Consider the following 25,726-nt stretch of genomic DNA (forward strand, 5'->3'; position numbering starts at 1 on the left):
TTATCCAGGTTGTGAACTCAGAACTGTGTGTTTATAAATATTTTCAAGTGTCCTGTGTCAAAAGTTTTTCAACATGAGGGATTTTGGGACATTTCTGTTAGACTGTAAACTCAGTGAGGCAATGGATCATGTCTTTTTCACCTTTGTTTCCTCAGGAAGTAGACATGCAAGTAATAATGATGTATAACTAAGTAGGTGATGGACCAATGGAGTGACAGATAAGCAGACTGATGGGGAGAAGGATGGACAGATAGAATGAGTTACCCTCTATGGACTTTGATATAACTAAACATTCCAAGACTCTATCTGTATATTTTGCATTGATTGTACATGCGATATCATATCCTTCTAATTTAAACAAAGCCGAATAAGGAGGATGATCTGACCTCTTCATTTACCGTTGTGTATCACGTAAGGGTTCCTGCCGTATGAAGATGTGGATTTACATGAAATCCTCTCTCTTCTCTTCTCCTTTTTAGTCTAGCATCCAGCAAGTGACACTCCGCCAACAAGCTTGTCCTTATTATTTTAGCCCTCTCTCCTCTCTTCCCTCTCTTCTGCGGACCCATTACACTCTGAATTAACTATTGATATTTATTTAATCAAACTAATCATTGAGAACTTCACCTCCGTTTTACATTTAGAATAAAATTTTAAAATCCCAAACTCTTTACAAGGGCCAAGAAGGTCCCGTCATTCTGGCTGCCCTTTACCCCTCTCCTAACCTCCTCTTTCCCTTGTTCACTGTCTTCAGCCCACTGGCCTTTTGGCTTCTCTGCAGATACAACAAGCATGTTCTTCCCAGGCAGAAATACTTGCTTTTTCCTTTGTATAGAATGGCCTCTTCCCAGATCTTCACCTGATGACTCCTTCTCATCATGCAGGATTTGTTCGATTGTTCATTCATTCAATTAATCTTTTTTGCACCTCGAGTATGTGCCAGACATCATTTAGATGCTGGTAATCCAACAGAAAACAAAAGAATCTCTGCCCTCATGACGCATACATTTCAGCTGGGAAGAAAAATAAATATGCAAATGATGGTATAACGTAAGGTGATGATAAATGCTGAAATGTCAGCCTCCCTGACTATAGCTTATGTTTCCTTTCCCAAGATACTATCTATTCCATATATAAGGCTGCTTTATTCTTCTGTTAGTATTTATTAATGCTTCCAATGATAATATTTATCCTAGTTATTTATTTTCTGTGTTATTTGAGACCATGAGAGTCTTGAGTTCAAGGACCTTGTCTCTCATTTGCCTTTATATTCTAGAACAGTGCCTGGCACAGAGGAGCTCAATGAAAAAATTAATGATATGACACCATCTACCTGTCCATCTAGTAGTTTTCAGTATTTCTGTGAGCATCAGAGGAGCACCCAGATCACTGGAGCCTGTAGTGTTAGTCACTGGGGACCCAGCTGTGAGTGATACAGTATAAGACCCCAGAGTAAAAGAGACAATTAAACTAATAAAAGTAATGAAATAATTTAAAGATTTATGACAACTATTAAGAATGGTATAAAGCAAAGAATTATGGTAGACGGAAACAGGTGGGGAAGAGGGCTCTCGGGAAAAGGTAGCAGGAGAAGGACTTTCTTGAAGGTGATGTCTGTCGACTGAAAAAAAAATGCACAACCTAAAAGCTGAGAATTGTGTTTTATTTGGCGGACTTGTTGAGGACTGAAGCCAGGCTGACAGCCTCTCAGATAGCTCTGAGAGACTGTTCCAAAGAGGTAAGGGAAGAGCCAGGGTATAGAAGAGTTTTGCAAACATCAGGTAGTTGAACATCAAAATATTTCTACTAATTAAAGGAAAAACAAAAATCTCAAGTGAATGAATTTAGCGCTTTTCTGTATGGGAAGGTGCAAGAGCCTGGGTTCATTGAAATTGTTCCTTTGATATGCACCTTAACTTACCTAAGGCCAGAATCCTGTTTTCTCCATCTTTAATCCCCTCAGGGTCCACAGTCAGGAGGTGGGTGGGGGTGGGGCGGGGTGCAGTGGCCTGATGGCCGCAACATCATTTTTTTTACTGATACAGCAGGTGACTTTCTTCGTCCACACATCTAAGGTGAGACCTCGTGGTTGAGAGGCAGCTGGCCATACAGGAGCATTCCAGGAAGCAGGAACACTATTTGCAAAGTCCTTGAGGTAGGAGAGAGGATAGTGTCCTTGCAAAACAGAAAGGAGGCCAGTGTGCTTAGAGTGTAATGAGGGAGGGAGAGGGTGGCAGGACAGGGGTTTGGAGAGGTTACTAAGAATGAGATCGTAAAGGTGAAGCGTTTGATGATTTTGTTGTTGTTGTTGTTTTTGGTACACGGGCCTCTCACCGTTTTGGCCTCTCCCGTTGCGGAGCACAGGCTCTGGACGCACAGGCTCAGTGGCCATGGCTCACGGGCCCAGCCGCTCCGTGGCATGTGGGATCCTCCCGGACCGGGGCACGAACCTGTGTCCCCTGCATCGGCAGGCGGACTCTCAACCACTGCGCCACCAGGGAAGCCCTGTTGTTGTTTTTAATTAAGAATCGCAAGCAGGATTGTGACAAGGTCTGTTATCTTTTAAAAAAAAATTTTTCAAACATCTTTATTGGAGTATAATTGCTTTACAATGGTGTGTTAGTTTCTGCTTTATAAGAAAGTGAACCAGCCATACGTATACATACCTCCCCATATCCCCTCCCTCTTGCGTCTCCCTCCCACCCTCCCTATCCCACTCCTCTAGGTGGTCACAAAGCACCAAGCTGATCTCCCTGTGCTGTGTGGCTGCTTCCCACTAGCTATCTATTTTACACTTGGTAGTGTATATATGTCCATGCCACTCTCTCACTTCGTCCCAGCTTACCCTTCCCCCTCCCAGTATCCTCAAGTCCATTTTCTACATCTGCGTCTTTATTCCTGTCCTGCCCCTAGGTTCATCAGAACCATTTATATTTTTTAGATTCCATATATACGTGTTAGCATATGGTATTTATTTTTCTCTTTCTGACTTACTTCACTCTGTATGACAGACTCTAGGTCCATCCACTACAAGTAACTCAATCTCGTTCCTTTTTATGGCTGTGTAATATTCCATTGTATATATTTGCCACATCTTCTTTATCCATTCATGTGTCGATGTAAGTTATCTTTTTAAAAGATCATCCTGGCTGCTGTGTGGAGAATAGACTGTAGAAGGACCAGAGAAAATAACACTTAGTGCTTTAAAGAACAAGTGGGAGTTTGTGAAAAGGACATTGGAGGTTAGGACATTTCAAGCAGGGGAACCACACATACAAAAGCACAGAGGCAGGAAACCTCCTGGTGTGTCCAGGAATCACAGATAATTTGACATAATTGGAATGTATAGTGGTAGCGTGTATACAAGGCAGTGTAGCATGTAATAACAGTTCAACAAATGCTGGCTGAATAATAGAATGGACTTAGATGGTTCTTAGCTTGTGACTCTATTATATTCAGTCTGTTTTTTGTTAGTTTCCAGATCCTTGGGTGTAGTTCACCTCCCTGTCTAAATTATAAATTCTTTGAAAGCAGAGGGAGAATCAAATACTTCTTTCTTACCAGCTACATAAATGAAATTTGTTTAAATCGAATGACATAGCAATACTTGAAAACGAGAAGATCCAGGGAGTGTGTTATAAGGGGTTAAGAGCATAGAATTTGGGGTCAGGTCAGATAGCCTTGGGTTTATATTTTGAGCACCACAGTCTCTGTGTCATCTTAGGAGAGTTATTTAATATCTCTGGGCCTCCTATTTCTTCACATGGGAAAATGGAGAAATCAATAAATCCTACCTTTTAGGGTTGCTGTGAGGATTGAGATAAATATCTATAATTCTACAAAGTACCCAGCAATGTTGTAAACACTTGATAAATGGTAGCGATTTGTCGTGTGTTTCAAGTGGTAGGGTTTGTCTGTAACGAGGTGTAGGGCTACAGGAAGCAGCTGGGAGTCAGGAGGCTGGTCTCCTAGGAAAGTCTGCCAGCAGCTCAGAGGGTGACCTTGCCTTCTCCTTCTTAAAACAAATGCTGTCAGATATGATGGTGCACTTCAAAGCAGACACCCTGAAATTTGAAATTCAGATATTTTAAAGCTTGAGCTTAACAATGAAATTGAGGGCTTGAGGTCATCTTTTGTTCATGCTGTGGAAGTTGCCGCTGGATTATTGAGAAATTGCTTTCATGGTTGCATTAGTAGAAGTCAGGGTGCTTTTAAAGAGTCATTCCTAAGTTCAGCAGTGATTTCATAGATTCTGCCTTAACCTCAAAATACAGGTTAAGTAATACTGTTCTCTTATAGATGATAATGTCAGGCATAGGGAAGTATAGTAACTTCCCTCTCACATGTTCCCAATATAAGTGACTATTATATAGAGGAATTGATCTGTGAAACCATTGGATCAGCCTAATGATATTTTGAAAAATATCATCCCAAACTCACTTGTTAGCTCCTTGACTTTCACCATCAACCTGGGCTTCATCATTTTCATTGTAGTTTCTCCTTGGTTCTAGAGTGACTAGTAGTTTAGAGGAAAAGAGCATAGACTAGGAATTAGAAGGCCTGGTTTCTGGACCCACAATGGTGCTATCTTGGGCAAGTACTGAATATCTCCAAGGCTTAGTTTTCACATATGTAAAATGCCTTATAGTGCTACTGAGAGGATTCAAGGAGAGAACATACATAACATTAGCATGAAGAGTTTGGTCAAAGGGGGAATGAGGGCGTGTGAGTTAGTGAATGGAAATCTCAGATCTTCTGTACTTTCCCATCTTCAGCACATGTGATTGTTTCTCATCATGGCTTTGCTTCGTAGTTTGTTTTGTCGTCTGGGGGCCTCTCTGCTGTGTGTGCCAATGACCTCCTCCTGTGGTGACTTCCATGGCAGTGGAGCTGCTCATGCTCTGTTTGGCTTCCGCTGGCACTTCCGTTCCCTTCCGAGACGGTCTCCAGCAGAGTGGTTAGGACCCCAGATTCTGGACTCACATATCTGGCTTCTAATCTCTGCTCTGCCGCTTACTACTCTGTGACCGTGGATCGTGCCTCAGTTTTCTCATCTGAACGTGGAAAGAATGACAGTATCTTCATAGGTTCAAATGAGAATCAAACAAATTGATACGTATACTTGAAACAGTGCCTGCACTAGTAAGTGTGTAATAATTATTAGCTATCATTATTGTTGACACGCCCTCCTTTTGAATGAGATCAATGGTTTGACAAAGTAGCTTCAGAGTTAGTAATACTCCCGAAACTGGGATCACTTTAATAACATTTACTTGGTCATTGTATTAGTCAGGGTTCTCCAGAGAAACAGAACCAGTAGTAGCACATATATTTTATATACTTATATTAGATTGTATATATTACATATATAATATTTATTTAATCATTAAGTATGAGGAATTAGGGACTTCCCTGGTGGTGGAGTGGTTAAGAATCCGCCTGCCAATGTAGGGGACACGGGTTCGAGCCCTGGTCCGGGAAGATCCCACATGCCACGGAGCAACTAAGCCCGTGCGCCACAACTACTGAACCTGCGTGCCACAACTACTGAAGCCCACACGCCTAGAGCCTGTGCTCCGCAACAAGAGAAGCCACCACAATGAGAAGCCCGCGCACTGTGGCGAAGAGTAGCCCCCGCTCGCCGCAACTAGAGAAAGCCCGTGTGCAGCAATGAAGACCCAATACAGCCAAGAAATAAATAAATAAGTTAAAAAAAAGAAGAAGGATGAGGAAATGGCTTACACAGTTATTGAGGCTAAGAAGTCCCATGATCTGCCATCTGTAAGCAGGAAAGCCAGTGGTGTAATTCCAAGTCCAACAGCCTGAGAACCAGGGGAGCCAATGGTGTAAATCCTAGTCCAAGGCAGGAGAAGATGAGTTGACATGTCCCAGCTCAATAAGTGAGGCAGGAAAAATTGAGCGAATTCTTTGCTTCTGCTTTTGTTCTATTCAGACCCTCAGTGGCCTGCATGATGCCTGCTCGCATTAGGGAGGGCAGTCTGCTCTGCTGAGCCCACTGATGCAAATGCTGACTTCCTCCAGAAACACCCTCCAGACACATCAGAAATAATATTTATCAGGACACCCTGTGGCCACATAAAATTAACCATCCCAGTCGTCGTACTTTTATGGCTCTTTATAGAAAGAATTGGGTTATCCATTCATGAATTGGGAACAAAGAAATACCTACTGCCCAGGGCTGAATGACATTGGAGGCCTTGTATATGTTGTTTGTTGTTGCTGTTGGTTGTAGACGTCATAGTAGAATCCGTAAGGTTATGAAACATGCAATAGTAGAATTAGGCCTGCATACAAACACGTGTATACATGTGTATATGCATAAACATATATGATTCATAAAATATAGGCATGATATACAAAGATGTGTATGCAGAGGTGTGTGTGTGTTCTGTAAAAATGGTAGAAGTGGGAGAACTGGTGGTAGAGGTGGGAGAACTTGAAGTCCAAGTGGTCGATGTGTGTAGAGGTGGAAGTGGTAGTAAACGTAGTAGTGCAAGTGGAAGTAGTGAACTCTTTGTGCCAAGCACTGCACTAAGCACAGCATAATGTACGTCACCTCGTCCTCATAAAAAAGAGGATTAAAGGAAGAAGTGACTTGGGTCCAATTACCAATCCAGGATCACAGCCAGGTAAAGCTGAGATTCAACCCCACTCCTCTCTTTCCATAGCCTGTGTCTCCTTATAAGCATTCTGCTTAACTGCTTCGTCTTTAACCACTATCTTATATGTAGAAGACAGAGGTTGGAATAGCTTATGAGAAAAAAAAAAATCCTTTAAAATTTCTCGTGCATTTTTGTGAACCTGGCATGAATGCATTTTGAGATCGATTTTAGATAGAACGGATGCCATTTTTTAAAGTCTAATTATCAATTATTTGATTCAAGAGTTAATTCCTTTTTTTTTTTTTTTGCGGTATGTGGGCCTGTCACTGTTTTGGCCTCTCCCGCTGCGGAGCACAGGCTCCGGTCGCGCAGGTTCAGCAGCCATGGCTCACGGGCCTAGTCACTTCGCGGCATGTGGGATCTTCCCGGACCGGGGCACGAACCCGTGTCCTCTGTCTGCATCAGCAGGCGGACTCTCAACCACTGCGCCACCAGGGAAGCCCAAGAGTTAATTCTTTCATTCAAGAATTTCTTAAGTGAAAAGCCTATGGGGAGAGTAGTCTTACAAGAAGTATTTGTTGGAAACAGGAACTTTCCCAGTTTGGGACTTTGAGTAATTGAGAAATCAGATGGTCTCATCCTTCCTTGTCACCAGGAACCTGTGGAATGTCACAGAGAGCAGCTGCTGGCTAAGCTACAAGTGTTCTTCCTGTTTCCAGAACATGTGGGCCATTGACATAAGTGGAAGAAGCTGGATTTTTCAACTTAGGTCCACACCCCTGATAAAACAAATGCAAAAGCCTCACTGGTTTTGCTGTTCAAGTCTCAATCGTTCTACTTTAACGCAAGCTCTTTAGATTTTCCAGAACTGTCGCATTGAAACTTTTCGACCCACCCTCATGCAGTGTGGCACAGGAGAAGATGAGAAAGGAAACATACCCGTCAGGCATTTTCACATGTTAACTCAGTTATTCGCCCATCAAACTGCCAATGACCCTATGAAGAAATGAAGGCTCAGAGGAGCTAACTGTTCGAGGCCACACGACCAATGAGAGGTGGATGGGATGAATCTAGGTACAGTGCCCAACACATGGTAAACCCTCAACAAATAGCACCTAATCCTGCCATGAACAATGAGCAGATGTTTGAATGAGCTGCGTGAGCTGCTTCCCTAGCATGTACAGTCTGATACAGAGGTTGACGAATTATTTTCTCCAAAGGAAGGCGGTAGCCCAGGGGTGGACATGGCAAGTGGAAACAACCACAAGGGGAGTTCACAAGTCTGTGTTTTAGCCAGAGAGACCCCTAGTTGTTCAAAAATCTATTTTGAAGTTAGGTTTCCAAGCGTCCAAACACAATTAGAAAATACCTGCTTTTGTAAATCATCTGTAACATTTCCATTGCATTTATGGAGCTCTTGTTTCTCCAGGAACATGGATATTGTTGAAGATATCATTAAGAAACATTCGTGTTTTATTATGTAATATTTAAATTACTAGAGGTTTTCTATAAGAAAGTCAGAAAAGATAGAAACTGATGCTATGCCAGTAATAAAAGGAACTTTCCAAAATGCAAACCTCCACACTTCTTTTTTAAAATACTGTAATTTTGATAATATAATAAAATTACTAGCCCAATTTTGGTGATATGCCTATATACAGAGGGCAAATATTTCATTCAATATCTATAATATACCTTTAAAGTAGATTTTATTATTACTATTGTATAGAGTAGGAAAGTGGGGATTTAAGGTATTTATTCAATACTTTAAAACTAGAAAATGGAAGAGATAGGACTCAAATTCATAAGTCTGACCCCAAGCTCCGAGTTTGTCTGTAATTCTGTGTTGCCTCCCAATAACGTCTGAAGTCCTGGAGACATGAACGTTTTAATAAATGTGGAAACAATGAAATTGAAGCATAGATGTATTTAAATTATAGAGTTATTTCTTCCCAGCAATCCAAGTTCATTATATTGACCCATGTTGTATTAAGTCAAGGTAGATCTCAGATCCGGTTTGTTTTTTTTTTTGCGGTACACGGGGCTCTCACTGTTGTGGCGGAGCACAGGCTCCGGAGGCACAGGCTCAGCGGCCATGGCTCACGGGCCTAGCCGCTCCGCGGCATGTGGGATCCTCCCGGACCGGGGCACGAACCCGTGTCCCCCGCATCGGCAGGCGGCCTCTCAACCACTGCGCCACCAGGGAAGCCCCTCAGATCTGGTTTTAATGGACCGGGAAAAAGATAAAAGACATCCTCAGGTAACAAAAAGGGAAGTTTAAATACATGTACAATATCTTTTTTCCCTTTCAACATTAATCCTGGGACTGCGTCTCTACAAAGACAATTGATCTGAAAGACGACTTTTTTTTTACACTCTCTTGAAATTCTTTCAGATCATCTGAAGTCAGATATTTATTCATTTCTGACAAAAATAGTCCAAGAAATTGATTACACATCTTCTTTCAATATTTCCACAAATTGTTTCTTATTAATAAAGTTAATTTACCGTAGACACATTGAGATTGTTAGGCCATTGGAGCATAAGATATATGGCATAGTCTATAATTTAAGACCGTTTCTCTGGATTATTTCATGGAGGGGGAGGGGAACAAAATGATGAGGGGAGAAATTACTGGTGCATCAGAGTTCATATTTTTCCTCTTCAGCAAAATGAACTACTCATATACGTCTATTAAAATATTACAGAGATTGTGAAAAAAAAAAACCTGAAATATTCAAAGTGGTCAAACATAGATGGGAAAACAGTTGGTGGAATATGCTTATAAAATAAATAGAGGGAAAAATGTAAAGCGAACTCCAACCTTTTCATTGTCTATAACAACTATAAGAATATGGGCAAAATCAGGAAGATTACCAAAATGCAAAGAGCTCACTAGTGTGAAGGTGGGAGAATTATGGGTGATTTTTTTCTCTCTCTCTCCTATCCACAGTTGGGGTGAAGAAGTGGTTTTTCATTTGCTGTGGATACAGTTGAAGTCCCCTTTGTTTCATTCCCTAGTCCCATTTCTCATTCTTTCTTCCCAGTTGGAGGCAACTCCAACTGTGAATGTTGGAGTGAATCCAGTTAGGGTATTTCTTATTCTTCAGCTACAAACTCAGATATCTGTTAAAGATGCAGGATTTTATAGTTTTGTATAAACAGCATCTCATTTTATCCTTCTGAAACTTGAATTTTTTCAAAGCTGTTTTCATATTCTATCTATGATGATGCATGTACATCTAGTTTATTCATTATAATTGCATATTGTATATGTTTCATCATATGAATGTATCACAATTTGTGTATTTTCTTACTGAGGGATATTTAGATTGTTTTATATTTTCACCTTTTCCAATGATACTGCAATGGTAATCCTCATGTATTTCCAGGTGAATATAAGCAAGTTTCACTAGGTTATTTACCTAAAGTAGAATTGCTAAACAATAGTAAATAAGGAGCTTCAGTTTTACTAGATATTGAAAAATTGTCTCCCAAAATGGCTGTGTCAATTCATACCCTCAAACCCGTGTAAAGAGTTTCTATTTCTCCATGTTCCTGCCAAATGTGATGTTATTTTCCAGTTTGGGGATTCTTGCTGAATTGTTGGATATGAACCAAATTCTCATTGTCTTCACTCCATTTCCCTGTTGACTCTAAGATTGCATATTTACTTCTATAAACTATTCCCTTTTTCTCTTCTGTGATGTCTATCATATCCTTTTGTCCAATTTTCTATGGATTTGGTTTTTTTCGTATTTCAGGAGTTCCCAACAGAGTTTACATATCAGCTGAAGTTTATTACACTTTGCCATTAAGTGTGCTATTTGTTAGTATTTAATCTAGTTAAGAGAGTTATCTATGTGAAATGCTTTTCTGCATCTACTAAAATAATTTGGGTTTTTTTCCTCTCTTACTGTTTCAGTGTGATTAATTGCAATAATTTGCATCAGATAGATTTTCTGATGTTGAGCCATCATTGAAGTCTTGGAATAAATTTTAGTTATTCTTGAGTTAATTTTAATACTGACTAATTCATTTATTTAGTATTTAGTGAGTTTGGGCTAAAATTTCTTAAGTGAAATTGAGCTTTATTTTTATTTTATTGTTTGGTCATTTTGTGGTTTTCCTATCAAAATTACACTGTCCTCTGAAAATGAGTAGGGTAGCTTTTCTGTTTTTCTATCCCCTGAAACTTTGCTAAAAGTTGCCCATAAAACTACTTAGCAGACGAAAAGGAGAGAGGTGACCCGAGTGTGGAGGCGGGTGTGTGCACTATTGATTCAAGCCCTTTGATGGCTTATTGGCCTATCTGTCTTTCTAGTTCTTCTTCAGTCACTGTGGTAATTTTATATTTCCCTATTAATTTGCCAAATTTCCCTACATTTTCAAATTTATTGGCAGAGAGCTGATCTTAACATTTTCTTAGATTTCTGAAAATCTAAAACTAACTTTAGTTTTGTCCCCTTTCGTATCTGTGATTTACGTATGTGTGTGTGTATGCGTGCACGTGTGTGTAACTTCTCTCATTTTCTTGATCAGTCATGCTAAAGTATGGTCTAATATTTATATACCTACTTAAGCTTTCTTTTGGATAGTTTGTTTTGCATCTCTTTCTCCATACATTGATATGGGAGCTTTGGTTTGCCTGGTGGTTTTGAGCTGCATTAGCAAGATTTTTACAATGTCCTGTCAGATCCTCTCCATTTTTATTGGAGTAGACTAATCTATGTACATTTATTGTGATTCTTGATCGATTTGGACTTTTTCCCATTATATTTTATGTTTTAAATTTACTATGCAATTCCCTTACATGCATTTTTTTCCTTTTCTGCCTTCTTGTTTAATATTTAAGCTTTCTCATTGAATATTTTCCTTCTACCAGTTGAGAAGTTAAATATTCTATTTCTGTTCCTTTTAGTAATTACAATGAAAGGCATCCATAATTAACCAAGTCTAATGATAATCAAAATCTCTATCCTGCTCCTAAATGATACCTGAGAATAACTCCCATAGCCCTCTTTCACAATCTTCCATATTATTATTTAGTATTTTAAGTCTATTTTATTCTTAAACTTCTACAAATTAGTTATTTTTTACAGTCAGTATTTATTTAGATTTACCAATAGCTTTATTAATTTCTTTGATCACCATTGTTTCTTATATGATATTTCATTACTAGTTCAGTTTCATTCGATGTTTTCAGCAAGGATCTGCGAGCAGTAAGTACACGTATCTGTACTCTGAAAATGTCTTTGTTTCTCTCTTGCCCTTGAATGATAGTATATCTGGAGAGGATTTTACATTGACAGCTATCTTAGCTCATTGCCTTAAGATATCCACAATACCCAGCATCTGTTGTTGCTAATGAGAAGTCCATTGCCAGTCTGACTGCTATTCCTTTGTAGATAATCTGTCTTTTCTCTCACACAGCTTTTACATTTTTTTTCTTTCACTTGTTCTGATTTATTAAAAACTGTATACCTGTGGATTTATTATTAAAGCTGCTTCAATAGATAGATTTATTTCCCTTTTCAATATTAATGTCTTAGCTATTATCGTTTGAATATTGGCTCCCTTTCATCATCTTCTTTCTTTTTTGCTCTTAGAATCCCTTTTATATATAGATCGGACTTTCTCATTCTATCCTCCCTACTGTGAGCTCTCTTTTAATACTTTCCATCTCTTAATCTCTCTGTGCTACATGCTAGGTGACTTCCTCAGGTCTAACTAATTCACCGGTTCTCTCTTCTGCTGTGTCTAGTCTACTTTTCAACTTCTACATTTTTATTTCAAAAACTATATTTAATGAAATATTGCCATTTGCAATAACATGAATGGACTTGGAGGGTATGATGCTAAGTGAAATAAGTTAGGCAGAGAAAGACAAATACTGTATGTAATCACTTAAATGTGGAATCTAAAAAATAAAACTAGTGAATATAACAAAAAAGAAGTAAATTCACAGATATAGAGAACAAAATAGGGGTCACCAGTGGAGAGAGAGAAGTGGAAAGGGGCAAGATAGGGGTAGGGGATTAAGAGATACAAACTACTGTGTATAAAATAAATAAGCTATGAGGATATATAGTACAACACAGGGAATATAGCCAATATTTTATCATAACTATAAATGGAATATAACCTTTAAAAATTGTGAATCACTGTGCTGTACACCTGAAACTTATGTAATATTGTACATCAGTTATACCTCAATTTAAAAATTAATTTAAAAAAAACTATATTTATGATTTCCATAACTCCTATCCTGCCCCCAAATCTATATTTTTTTCACACTCTATTGTTTTTCCTAATGGCTTTTATTCCTCACGTTATTTCTTTGAACACTTAAAACGTGCTTATTTTAATGTCACTTTCATATCATTCTAATATTTAATTCTCCCATTCGTTACATCTTCTGACTACCTATGGTGGTTCATCTCCTTGTGTGATTTGCACTTTTTCATTATACACTTGTTTTGAGTGGGAGTTGTTTCCTTTGGAAACCATAGGTGCCATGGGTGTGGGAGCATGTTTACAGAACGATTTCAGACTTCCTTTACAAGGCAGGTTGGGGGTGGATTTCAAGTAGCAGTTTTGGCTTTGTGTCTCAGAAATACACAGATCGTATGCATCTAGAACCCCTACTCGGTGCTGGGTTGTAGAGTTTCTGCCTTCTCGTGGGTGACTCTTTGAGCTCCAGTGGCCCTGGTCAGATAGCAAACTTCCCTGTTTGCTCCCTGGGAGAGTGCACAGTTACTTTTTAGAATTAATTTTAGAGATGGGATGGCATTTTGTGACCCTGGACCTTATTCTTTTAGCTCAGTTCCAGCTTCCCATTCAGGTGAGGCCTGTGGCTCACACTGAACTTAAATCCCCAGCCATCAAATCCCCAGCCACCCAATCAGTGAGATCTTTCTTTGATCCCAATTTCCCATGGAGTACCTTGGATGCAATTCTCACTCATATCTTTAATTGTAAGTTTCCTCTTTATGTCTGGCACCTGGGGAATTTTACCTTATTGATTTCTAGGTTAGTTATGGGTTCTTGTTATAATTCTTTGCATCGTTATACTTCATCCAGAATTCCTCTGTATTTAAAGTGGGGGTGGAATGCCTTCCATGTCTGTTTAGGTCACCATATGGACCAGACTTACTTATATTCCTTCTCTAATGAGGAAAAAAATACCCAAAGTTTGAAAATATGTTTTAAAAATGTTTTGCTTTAAGTAACTTTTTTCCTCCACACTTCTCAGTGCTGAATTTGAAGAACCACATAATTCTGAGGCAACAATTTCCTGTCTGAGACACTCCAGCAACTCCATTAACCTGTGCACCACAAAAGAGATGGCTGATTGTAAGTCTGCTAAGCCAATTAATATTGTAACCCTGTATGGAATGAAAATGTGTCCAAAATGGTATTTTCCCCCCAGCTAACTCTAAGTTTAAAAATTCACAGCCATGTTGCTTTACTATCCCATTTCCTTTTATTTTGTCCTTGTCTAGTCTCTTAAAAACATAAATAAACCCAGTTGGGCATCAAGGCTATCTCCCAGCCCTAGTGCTGCCTTCTCTCTACCCTCTTCTATTCTCTCCTTCACCAATCTGCTTAGATGCTTTGCCTTTTATAGATACGTGGGAGGGAAAATCAAGATATGGCGATTCATTTTTCTTCCTTCTCCTCCCATGGAAACGTCATCTCTTTTCTCGTGGTGTCTGACTTGAAGTCCCCTGGTAACTCAGTGTGTGGAGAGGGAGATAAGAGACTGTGGGAATGAGGTCCTTTTGTTTAGCCTGAATAGAAGCAGAGGATGCGTTAAAAGGATCTGACCGCTCGTTCCGAGTTAAGTCTTCCGACAAAGCTCAGAACTTTCAATGAAAAAAGAGAACCCCTCAGCCAAGATGATGAAGAAGCAGGGACTCAGAGCATTTCTACAGGTTTCTATATCTTTGTTCTGCCTATAGGATCAGCCAATTTTCTACAAAAGGCATAAATATTAGTGCTGGAATAAACACTAGTATTTATGGAGCCTGTACTATGGGCCACAGTTCTGTCACGACCTCTGTGTACATCCCTTTTGATCTAGAGGTTGTATGAACCCACTTTTAGAGACAGAAAACTGAAGATCAGAGAGATTGAGTTGCATAAGGTCACACAAGTAATACACGGTAGGGCTGTAATGTGCAACGGTTCAGACTGCCTCTAAGATCCATGCTCTTTCCACAATTTTATGCTGCTTCTCAGTCAGGAATGTTGACTTCCCTGAAAGGAGAGTTAGAGAGAGATCCTCTGCTACAACCTCTTTATTGTGTAGACAAGAAGCCCAGGGCTCTGGGAGAGGAAGTCATTTGCCTGGGATCACACACTTAGGAAGTTCACGTGTAACAGTTAGAACCCGTTGAAATTTCCCTCCCCTCTCCTGGGAAATAAGGGGTTGAAGAACTCCTGGAAAAATTCTCTCCTAGACTGGGCAAACTCTAGGTTCTCCCATTTGGCTTGTAAAGTACTAGACATAAGAAGCAGGACTCCTGTCCCCATCAACCCAGAAGGCAGTGCTACTCCATACTTGGGGTGTCCAGGCCCTTGCCTTAAGGGCACGGCTTCTCAAATTATAATGTTTGCATGAATCACCTGGGGATCTTGTTAAAACATCGATTCTGGTTCAGTAGCTCTGGGTTGGGCCTGAGATTCTTCTTTTCTAACAAGTGCCCTAGTGATCCTGATGCTGCTGGTCCACAGACCACACTTTGAATAGAAGGGCTGTGGGCTCTGTTGGGACTACATTCCAAAGCTAAGAGCTCACAGGGCCAAGGGGGCTCTCCAGTCAGAGCCTGCACCTTTTCTCTGGATTACAGGAGACCCCCAGAATGCCCTCCCACAAGTGGCTTTCTAAGATCCTGCTTGGGCCTCTTCCCTAGGTCCTTCCTCCTCAGGACATATTGGGCTGCAGAGACATCTGTTCATGGGGGGCAGGAGAGGATGGGGTTGACATATGCAAGGCCCCTCCTGTGTAGGGTGAAGCTGAGGATTGAAAAGAAGGAAGGAAGGAAGCTGGACCAGAGGCCTGCATTTGTTCTCTCCAGGCCACAGATGTCCAAGGTGGGCCTGTGGGGGACATCATTTGAGATACCCAAAGAAGGAACCACTAACCCAGGCCTCTCTTGAGTCTTCAACTGAGGAATTCTTTGTGTCCCTCCGTGCTGCTAAGGAAGCAAGTGTTTATGACTGAAAAGAGACAGGGCTCAGAAAATAACCCACTGTTGCAACTGAGAGGTAACTGAGCAGAGGGCAGTAGGAAGGCGGTAGGGTGAGAGAAGGGTGAGTGTGTGGAGAGCTTCCCAGGCCAGAATGGCATCTTGTGGGAGTTAGGAAGAGGCCTGCCAGGGCTGAAGAAGCTGGGGAACTGCAGCCTGGGATCAAAAAGATTCTGTTATATCCCCCACTCCTTTCTCTGTCCCTCTCTAAAGAGTCAAGATACAATTACCCTACAGGAGAAAAAGGGAAGGAAGTGGACTATTTGACCCCCACTTGTCCCTGTTCGTTTGACTGTTCCCATGTATTTCATCCTCTTTACACTTACTGGTTGAATGATATATGAACCTCAGTTTCTTCATCTACCAAATTGGTATAATGTCTCCTTTGTGTAATTGTTCTGTATGTTTGAGAAGGTAATACATTTAAAGTCAAGCGAACTCTGCTCTGAGATGATGGAGCAGATGTACTTTTCCCTGGTCCCCCTGCTAAGTACAACTAAAACCCCTAGATATTCTATATAAAAGTTATATATATATATATATATATATATATATATATATATAGTATTTTTTATATTCAAACATAAGAAAACTAGAACATTCTGAAAATGTAGAAAGAAGAAGGTAGACCAGCTAGGGACCTCTGGACCCAACAAGGATAAGTGGTGAGATCCTTGGCTTTTCTTCTTGCTTCATATATCCCAGACTTGGAGCTGAAGTAGCTGCCAACCCAGAAACACCTATGGGCACAGACAAAACAGCTCCAACAGAAGGCTTCTCTTTCTGACCAAAGGACCAGGAAAAGGGGAGCCTAGAAAGGCCTCTAGACAACAACTGTTCTCCCCCAGCTGAATGTAACAGAAAACAAAACAAAACAAAACTGGCCCACCACCACCAGCCAATGCTGAGTGGGGAGTCTGGACATCCACCCTCATCAAGCTACAATGATGCACCCCAGCCCCTCCACTGAGGTGTTTTCAGAGAAGGCCAAGTAGAGAGCTGGGACTTTCATCCCTGCCAGGGTAACAAAACTCCACTTACAGTGATAGCCAGTGAAGACCATATGGGGAGCATAGACTCCAGCCCTCCACCCAGAAATAACAAGGCATCCCTTCCCCTCCCTGTTGGGTTGGTGTCAGAGCAGACCTCGTGGAGAGTCAGGACTTTCACAAACACCCAGTAGTAAAGGCAGCCACCCTCTCCCTGTGGTATCAGCAAAGGCTGTGTTGGGAGCAATAACAAGACTTAGCAATCCTAAATGTATACGCATGAAATTCCAGAGCTGCAAAATATGTGAACAAAAACTGAAAAAAGAAATAGACAAATAGACTATTATAGTTTGAGACTTTAATATTCCTCTCTCCACAATTGACAAAACACCTAGACAAAAAATCAGTAAGAATACAATAGAATTCAACAACACTGTCAACCAGTAGGATCTAATTGACATCAATAGAACACACAAGAGCAGAATACACATACTTTTCAAGAGCCCATAAACATATTCCAAGATAGACCATATTCTGGGCCATAAAACAAAGCTTAAAAAATTTAAAAGAATTGAAATTATGCAGAGTATGTTTTTAGACCACAATATAATCAAACTAGAAATCAAGAACTGAAAGGTAATAGTAAATTCTCCAAACACTCAGAAACAAAACAACACTTCTAAATGTGGATCAAAAAGTAAGTCTCAAGGGAAATCAAAACATACATTTGAACTAAATGAAAATGAAAATACAACATACCCAAAATTGTGGAACACAGCTAAAGCAATGCTGAGAGGGAAATTTTAGCCCTAAATTCTTATATGAAAAGTAGGAAAAGCCTCAAATCTAAAATCCTACCTCAAGAACATAGTAAAAGAGGAGCAAAATAAATTCAAAGCAAGTATAAAGGAAGAAGCAATAAAGAAACTTAAATAAACTTGAAAACAGAAAAACAATAGAGAAAATCAATGAAATCAAAAGTGTGTTCTTTGGAAAGAGCAATACAATTAACAAACCTCTAGTAAGACTGACAAAGAAACAAAGAAGACACAAATTAACAATATTAAGAGCAAAACAGAGATATCATTACAAACCCTGCAGATGTCAAAAGGATAATTGAATATTATGCACAACTGTATACATGTAAATTTTGACAACTTAGGTAAATACTGAACAATTCCCCCAAAATCACAACTCACCCAATATAAATCATTTGAATAGCCCTGTAATTATTTTAAAAATTGAATGCATAATTTAAAAACATAAAAAAGTGATCTCAGTCTAGGTAATTTCGGTGGGGAATTCTACCAAATGTTTAAAGAAAAATTAATACCAATTCTACACAATCTCTTCTGAAAAATAGAAGTAGAAGCTAGCATTAACCTGATACCAAACCCAGATATCAGTACAAAAGAAGAAAACTGCAGCTCAATATCCTTCATGAGTATAGTCATAAAAATCCTTAACAAAATATTAGCAAATAGATTTCATCAAGATAGAAAAATAATTATATACCACGACTAAGTGTGATTTATTCATTGTAAAGTTGGTTCAGTACTCAAAAATCAATCAATTAAATCTGCCATATTGACAAGCTAAAGAAGAAAAAAAACACACAAACATATCAATCAATGCAGGAAAAGTGTTTGACAAATTCAACACCAATTCATGATAAAAAAAACTCTCAGAAAAATAAGAATAGAGGGGAACTTCCTAAACTAGATAAGAACATTTACAAAAAGTCTGCATGATACTTAATGATACAACTCTGAATACTTTACCCCTAAGATTGGGAACCAGGCAAGGATGTCCACTTTCACCACTCCTATTCAATGTAGTGCTGGAAGTTCTAGTGAGTGCAATAAGGCAAGAAAAGGAAATAAAGGAATACAGATCAAAAAGAAAGAAACAGTCATTATTTGCAGATGACATGATTGTCTAAGTAGGGTATCTCAAGGAATTTACAAAAAAAAAAGAAAACCTTCTAGAACTGATAAATGAGTTCAGCAAGGTCACAGTATACAAAATAAACATTAAAAAATCAATTGTGTTTCTATATACTACCAATGAACACTTGAACACTAAAAATGAAAAAAATGTAATACCATTTACAATCACTCAAAAAAGATAAATGCTTGGACTAAAATCTAACAAAACATGTATAAGAGTTAAATGTTAAAAACTACAAAATGCTGATGAAATCAAAGAAAATCTAAATAAATGGAGAAACAGTTATGCTACATTTATGGATTGGCAGACTGAATATAGTAAAAATATTAATTCTCCCCAAGTTGATATACAGGTCTAACGCAATTTCTAGTAAAATCCCAGCAAGATTCTTTTATAGATATAGATAATATTATCCTAAAATGTGCATGGAAAGGCAAAGAAACTAGAATAGCTTAAAACAGTTTTGGAGAAGAAAAAGTGGGGGAGGTATCAGACTACCTAATTTTAAGAATTATAGCTTCTGTGACCAAAACTGTGTGGTATTGTCAGAGAGAAACACATAGAACCATAGAACAAAATTGAGAACTCAGAATTAAGACCTACACAAATAAGCCCAACTGATCTTGTTTTTTTACAAAATTGTAAAGCAATTCAATGGAGGATAGATAGCCTTTTTTTTTTTTTTAGATAGCCTTTTGACAAATGGTGTTGGAGCAATTGGATATCCATAGGTAAAAAATAAATAAATAAACCTCAATGTAAGTCTCACATCTTATTAAAAAAATTAGCTTAAAATGGGTTTCTTCCTTCCTCTGCCTGCCAATGGTGAGGAATCTAAATGCTACCTTTCTGGGACAAAGAGAATGAGGGGGAAAGGAAGGGAAGGAGAAAGAGGCTTTGACATCGCTTTTGGGTGAGTCTGTCCCTTAAACAATGCCCAGAAAACAGAAGGCCATCACCTCAGAGGTGCATAGTTCGGCATAGGTGCCTTTCTGAAGCTTCACCTTTTCGTACAGAACTTGGTGATGTTTATGCAGGATTTAGGCTTGTCTGGAAGCTCTGCAGAATTGTCCTCAGAGCTCATCTAGACCAGTGCCTTTCAGACTGTGCTTCCTTGGACCAAGGGCTGTCCTAAGGGGTCCTGGAGACCCTCGGGGATAACTTCCAGAGAAGTTCTGTTTATGCTCCTGTAATACTGCGTTTAAATGAATGATTCCATGGCTAGAAGAAAGTTTGAAAGCCATTTCCTATTGAGCGAAGCTGGGCAAGTTGCTTCCTTTCTCTGGTGTCTATTCCTCATTGGTAAATCAGAATCTTAGTAGTGATTTTCATAAAAATAGTTAGCTATTTTTTATTATTGTCTTTATAATATTAGTAATAATTGTCTCACCTCCTGGTATAAAACAGGTGAAGGGACTTTTCCAAAGTCACACAGGGAGTTAGTAAATGGAAAAAGAGCTGAGGCCTGGAGGATGACCATGATAGGATACTGCAGTTGGAGGTTCGCTGAGGACCATCTTCTGATATTTGTCCTTTTTCTCCCAGCTGGGACAAAGCTATTCAGTGGAAAGAATTATATAACTCCCTATGGAAAGTAAGTGAGGGCTCTAATGCTTTGGGTTACATCCTCCTGTTATAATTCCTAGTCCTTTCCTGACCCCCTGGGATGTGATATTTGTATTTTATATTCCTACATTGGGAGCAGGTTTTGATGGCAACACTTACTATTGGGAGAACCTCCACTTTGCTAAAAAACAGTATCAGATTATGAATGCATTATTAATTGTGTGTAGATTATCTTTGTTTACTAGCCTTAGCAAGTATTGAACAAGTCCTCTCTGAGCCTTGGTTTTCCCATTTCTAGGACAGAATAGTATCTCCCTCCCCACCAAGTAGCAGGTAGAAGCAAAGAGATCATGATTTGTTAATTCTTTCAAAAACACAGAACAGTAAATAAGTAGGGGGAGGGAGACAGAAGGAGATTATCATTTTTAAAATTGGAAAATAAATTTATGTTTGAAAAGGATGAGGCAGACTGCATTATAAACAGGTATTCTTAAATGTTTTTAAAGCACGTAATAGCAGAATAAAATGTGTTGATTCAAAAACTGGTGAAAATAAGAGTGTACAGTTACCGAAGCTGAAGTACATGTTATTAATCCTCCACACAGAATTTTAGGTCCCTGTGTCAACAATCACATGCACATAGTCCCTAAAGAAAAACTGTGATTTCATTTACTTTATTAATGGATTTTATGTGTAGAATAATAATGACTAAGAAATGCATGTTATTGTTTGGTCAGTTCTGTAAACTAAAGCTTTAGGACTCTAGCAGCAAGAAAGAGAAAAGGAACTAGGGAAGTCCTGTTTATTATGCATGCATATTCATTAACAGTAGGGGGAAAACTTTTATAGATAACTTATAAGCAAAGAAAAATTAAATTAACAATTTTATCAAAATACATGTCACTTTCTATACAACGTCTGGTGTTCTGCTAGGTATACGTGACCTACATCATTTCCTTTAATCTCCCCATGAACTCTGGAAGGCAGGTTCCAGTTGTCCCCATTTCACAGATGAGCAATCTGAGGCTCGAAGAAATGAAGTAATTTGTCTGCAGTTCCACAGGTAGGAAGTGGCAGGACTAGGCTGTGAACCCAAGTTTTTGCTACTACTTGTATTTGTTAATGGTTAAATTTGGCATCGTCATTAAATAAAATCCACAAAAGCTTTGAAAAAATCAAAAGGTATTCGAGCCTTAGTTGGTGGTCAGTCTCCTCTTTCCAAGCTGTACCAAGGAAACAAAACGCTCAGGGAGCCAAACACTTTTAGGCGTGCTGTGGAGTTTGACTTGTTGAAGTGGGATTTGGACTTTTGTTGGCCTTTTTCCTTTCCCTTTCCTTTCAAGTTTGCCTTCTGATTGCTACCACTAAATTGCAGCACTTTCTCTTCATCGTAGAGTATGAATCTGCTTAACAAAAAGGAAACTGAAAATTGTTTCAAATGTTTTTGAAACAAATTCACTGTCCATTCCATCCTAGAAATCCCCCAGAAGTGATACCGTGATCAATGACCTGAGAATTTCCCAAACCACGTGGAGAAGTCTCCCATAGGCAGATTGTTCTGGAGGTTGAGAAAACTGAACACTGCCACCTTCTATAATTGCTTTAATCCTGCATACTGTATAAGAAATGGGTACTATAAGAAACTGCCTTGAAATAATTTTTTCATGTTTATTTTAGCAACTTATGAAGTCAGAATTGAAGAACTCCAAAAGGTATTGTTTCTTCTCTTCTTATCAGCTTCATAACTAAAGCAAGTGTGCAGAGTTGATTCTGAAGTAGTTTCTTTCATGAGGGAGGAATGGTCTTTGTTTTGGGTTTTCCCCTGATTTGGGGGGCTTTTCCAGACTCTAGCTGCTAAGATTCTGAAGCCTGAGGCCCTATAAGGTCAGAGACAGAAAATGTGTTAGGATGGGAGAAGGTGGTCCTAATCCATTCCTGGCCCCTTATCTAGGGTGGCCAGCACCAACTGGCCTGTAATAACTGTCCCTTCAGAGAAAAGAGCTCCTGAGCTTTCACACGAATGACCAGACTCATGAAGGCATATTTTCTGGGCTTCTGGTGGGCACAGTGCTAGCAACTTGATTTAGGGCTCAAGCAGAATCATGGGCTTTGATCCCGGCTCCTGTCTGTGTGACCCTGAACCTCCCTTTCCTCACGTGTAAAATAGTGGTCATAGAAGCATCCCCATCAGAAGTCATTGTGAGAATGAAAAGAGGTAAATTCAGGTAAACAGTTTAATAGGAAGTGCTGGAATCTATCCCAGGCATTTTACCTCTCTGAGCTACAGCTGTCTTCTGTAAAACGGTGTGTTCCCCATGAGGGCAGGAAGCATATGCCTTGTAGTTACCTAATCTGCAGTAGTAGAGGCTCAATAAATGAGGGACCAATACTTGTTTCACTGAATTGCTGAGAGAACTAAGCCAGACAAAGTAGATGAGCACCTAGTACAGCACATGGCACACAGTAGGCACTTACCTAATGTTTTAACTGGGACAGTTAAGGTACTACTCCTTTATCACTGGGTACATTTAGTTGAGGTCCTTCGTCTTTCTGCTTCATGGTTCTAATGCTTACTGGAAAGGATTGTTCATTTGTGATACACTTTATAGATAGAAAACTTTAAATGATTATTATTCCTATTAACGAAAGCAGAAACAGTTCATTAAGATGCTTCACTTAGCTGGCAGTATCAGCAAATAATAAACTTCTCTGCACAAGGGAACTTTCCAAATGACCAAATTTTATCTCATTCAAAATAAAAAGCATGAAAGTATTTTTTTTTTAATCTTTCAGCCTTCAGATATGCATTATGTTCATCTCAGTGTTTTTGAGCTTGGTGGCTGGAATCTGATTTCACCCTTTCTTTATGACTTGGAGTCCCCTGGAACATAAGGGGCTGAATGGGCACTGTTCATGCTTTTCTTTTGAGATGCTCTTGGGCCCTCATAGGTGTTCAGAGCCAGTTGCCCTCACACCAAACCACCACGGTCTGTTTGCTGTAGTTGTTTTCTTATCTCTATCAATTATTATTTCCTTCTCCTGTCAGCCTCTTGTGTCCAGCAGTGAGTGTCTTTCATGTGGTCGAGCACACACCAAGTCCCTGTTTGGGGACAGGCACTTGTGCCTGTGTGTGTGTGTGTCCCAGTCACCCTGTGAGCTGGTATCCCTGCTTGCATTTTACAGACGAGAACTCAAGGCTCAGAGAGGTTAAATAACCTATAAATAATATAGCAAAGATACAAAGCAAGGTCTGTCTGACTTGTCTTTCTACCAGTGCTGTCATCCAATCTGCTAGGATTATATGGAAAATGAGAGCCAGTCATCCCTGAATGAAAGCTGTGAGGCTGTCCTCAAAGGAAGGTATATGAGCTCTTGGGTCTGGACTTTGTGGCAGCATTTTAGATGCTTAGATATTTTCTGTTCTCTTCAGGTTCTTGGCTAGAATCCAGATAGGGAATGGCATCAGATATGTGACAACTGACTAAATGAGGAGCTATGTTATGGTCATTGGGACATAGTTTTAATGGCACCAAGTCTAGATTACGTGAGAGCTGAATTTTGATCAGGTGGTACGTGATCAGGAACGGGGAATTCCCAGCATGGCTTGCACACTTGCCTGTACCAATTTTGCCCACTGGAACATTGCTCAAATATCGCACATTCCTGTTTGCTCATAAGATTTAAAAGTTCTTTATTCTACAGATGCATTCCTGGAAAGGTGTGCAGAGAACAGTTTATTTTTCTAAGTCAAATTACACGTTCCCGCTGGCACGCGCCGTAACTTCAGAAACGCCTGTTTTCTTTTCGATTGATCTTCAGTTACACTGGCAGCAGTTCATGGAATGTTCTGTTGTCAGTGTCTACCTTTGCTCTGTACTGAGACCTCACTGGCCGGTCAGGTCTCTAATGATCTGTAACCAAACAACAGAGGCCTGGTTGGGGTTTGACTTGGGTAGGTTTCTGAAAATGACCGTTTTCCTCTTTACTTTCAGCCTTGGAAGAGTTTTCTCCATCAAGGACTCAGGTGAGTTTTATCGTCCAAAGGAAAAGCATGAATCAGCTGCTGACACTCTGCACTGCACGGTTTTCCTTAATGGGCCAGCTGTTTCCAGTGCCTGACCTCGTTCAACACCCCTAGCACCTTTCAAGGTGCCTGGTGCAGAAACGGTGCTCAGAGGTCCTGCCTGGCCTTTCGGGTTCATCTCGTTCCAGCACACTGCACTCACTCAGCAGAGGCTTGCTGAGTCCCCAGCATGCTGGCCATCTGCTAACCACTAGGGCTGGAACAGAGACAGAGACGTAGCCACTACCCTCAGGGGTTCCCCAGCAGGAGAGACACAGTCAAACAGGCATGTAACAATCCCATGAATTCCAAAGAATTTACAGTTTCCAAAATGCACCATGCTGTTTCAGGCCTCTTTGCCTTTGCTCATTTAATTCATTCACCCCAACTTAATGATCTGGCAGACTTCTGCTAACCATCAAATGTCCCCGCCTGTAAGAAGCCTTCCTAATTCCCCTCCTCAGAAGTAATCAGTCCCTTCCCTGCAGTACTGCTGTAAGGCACACACACGTTTGCACTAATGTCACGTATATCATTTGTTTGCTAAGATTCCAGTTCATCCTCACTCTCCCCTCCCCTTCTTGTCTGTGTGCTCCTTGTGGGCAGGTCCCATTTTTCTCATTCTTGGTCCAGATCAGGGCCTTGGCACATAACAGTGCTTTCACCTGACTCTTCAGAGTCCGGCGCTCGCTCTCTCTCTCTGTCTCCCTGGAGGTTTTTTTTTTTTTAATTTTGTTTTAGCATCTTTATTGGAGTATAATTACTTTACAATGTTGTGTTAGTTTCTGCTGTATAACAAAGTGAATAAGTTATACATATACATATGTTTCCATATCCCCTCCCTCTTGCGTCTCCCTCCCACCCTCCCTATCCCACCCCTCTAGGTGGTCACAAAGCACCGAGCTGATCTCCCTGTGTGATGCAGCTGCTTCCCACTAGCTATCTGATTTACATTTGGTAGTGTATATATGTCCATGCTACTCTCTCACTTCGTCCCAGCCTCCCCTTCCCCCTCCCTGTGACCTCAAGTCCATTCTCTATGTCTGCATCTTTTTAATGCATTAAAATAAACATGGTCCATGAGCTCTGGAGGAGCAAGTATCAACATTTCCTGGCTGAGGCTAAAAACACACGAGCTGAATCATGGGGGAAAGCCCTGCTTCATCTCTCTCCTTGGGTTCTTGCCTGACCCTAAATTCATGACCCCTGCAATTACCTTGTAGCACCTGGCATGGTGCTGGGCTCATAGGAGGCACGTGTCAGATGATTACCTATTTAGTT

The 25,726-nt window shown here is 40.0% G+C and overlaps 1 protein-coding gene across 1 annotated transcript in view; it reads left to right on the forward strand.

Moving 5' to 3' along the window:
• Positions 1 to 25,726, forward strand: part of FYB2 (FYN binding protein 2) — an 84,855-nt gene that overhangs the window by 14,541 nt on the left and 44,588 nt on the right. Inside the window, 3 exon segments of the mRNA XM_060305037.1 lie at positions 13,879 to 13,979; positions 22,060 to 22,094; positions 24,375 to 24,406. Of these exon segments, the coding sequence (XP_060161020.1) occupies positions 13,879 to 13,979; positions 22,060 to 22,094; positions 24,375 to 24,406 (168 nt within the window).

The sequence above is a fragment of the Globicephala melas genome, chromosome 1 (genome assembly GCF_963455315.2).
Source record: "Globicephala melas chromosome 1, mGloMel1.2, whole genome shotgun sequence".
Lineage (NCBI taxonomy): Eukaryota > Metazoa > Chordata > Mammalia > Artiodactyla > Delphinidae > Globicephala > Globicephala melas.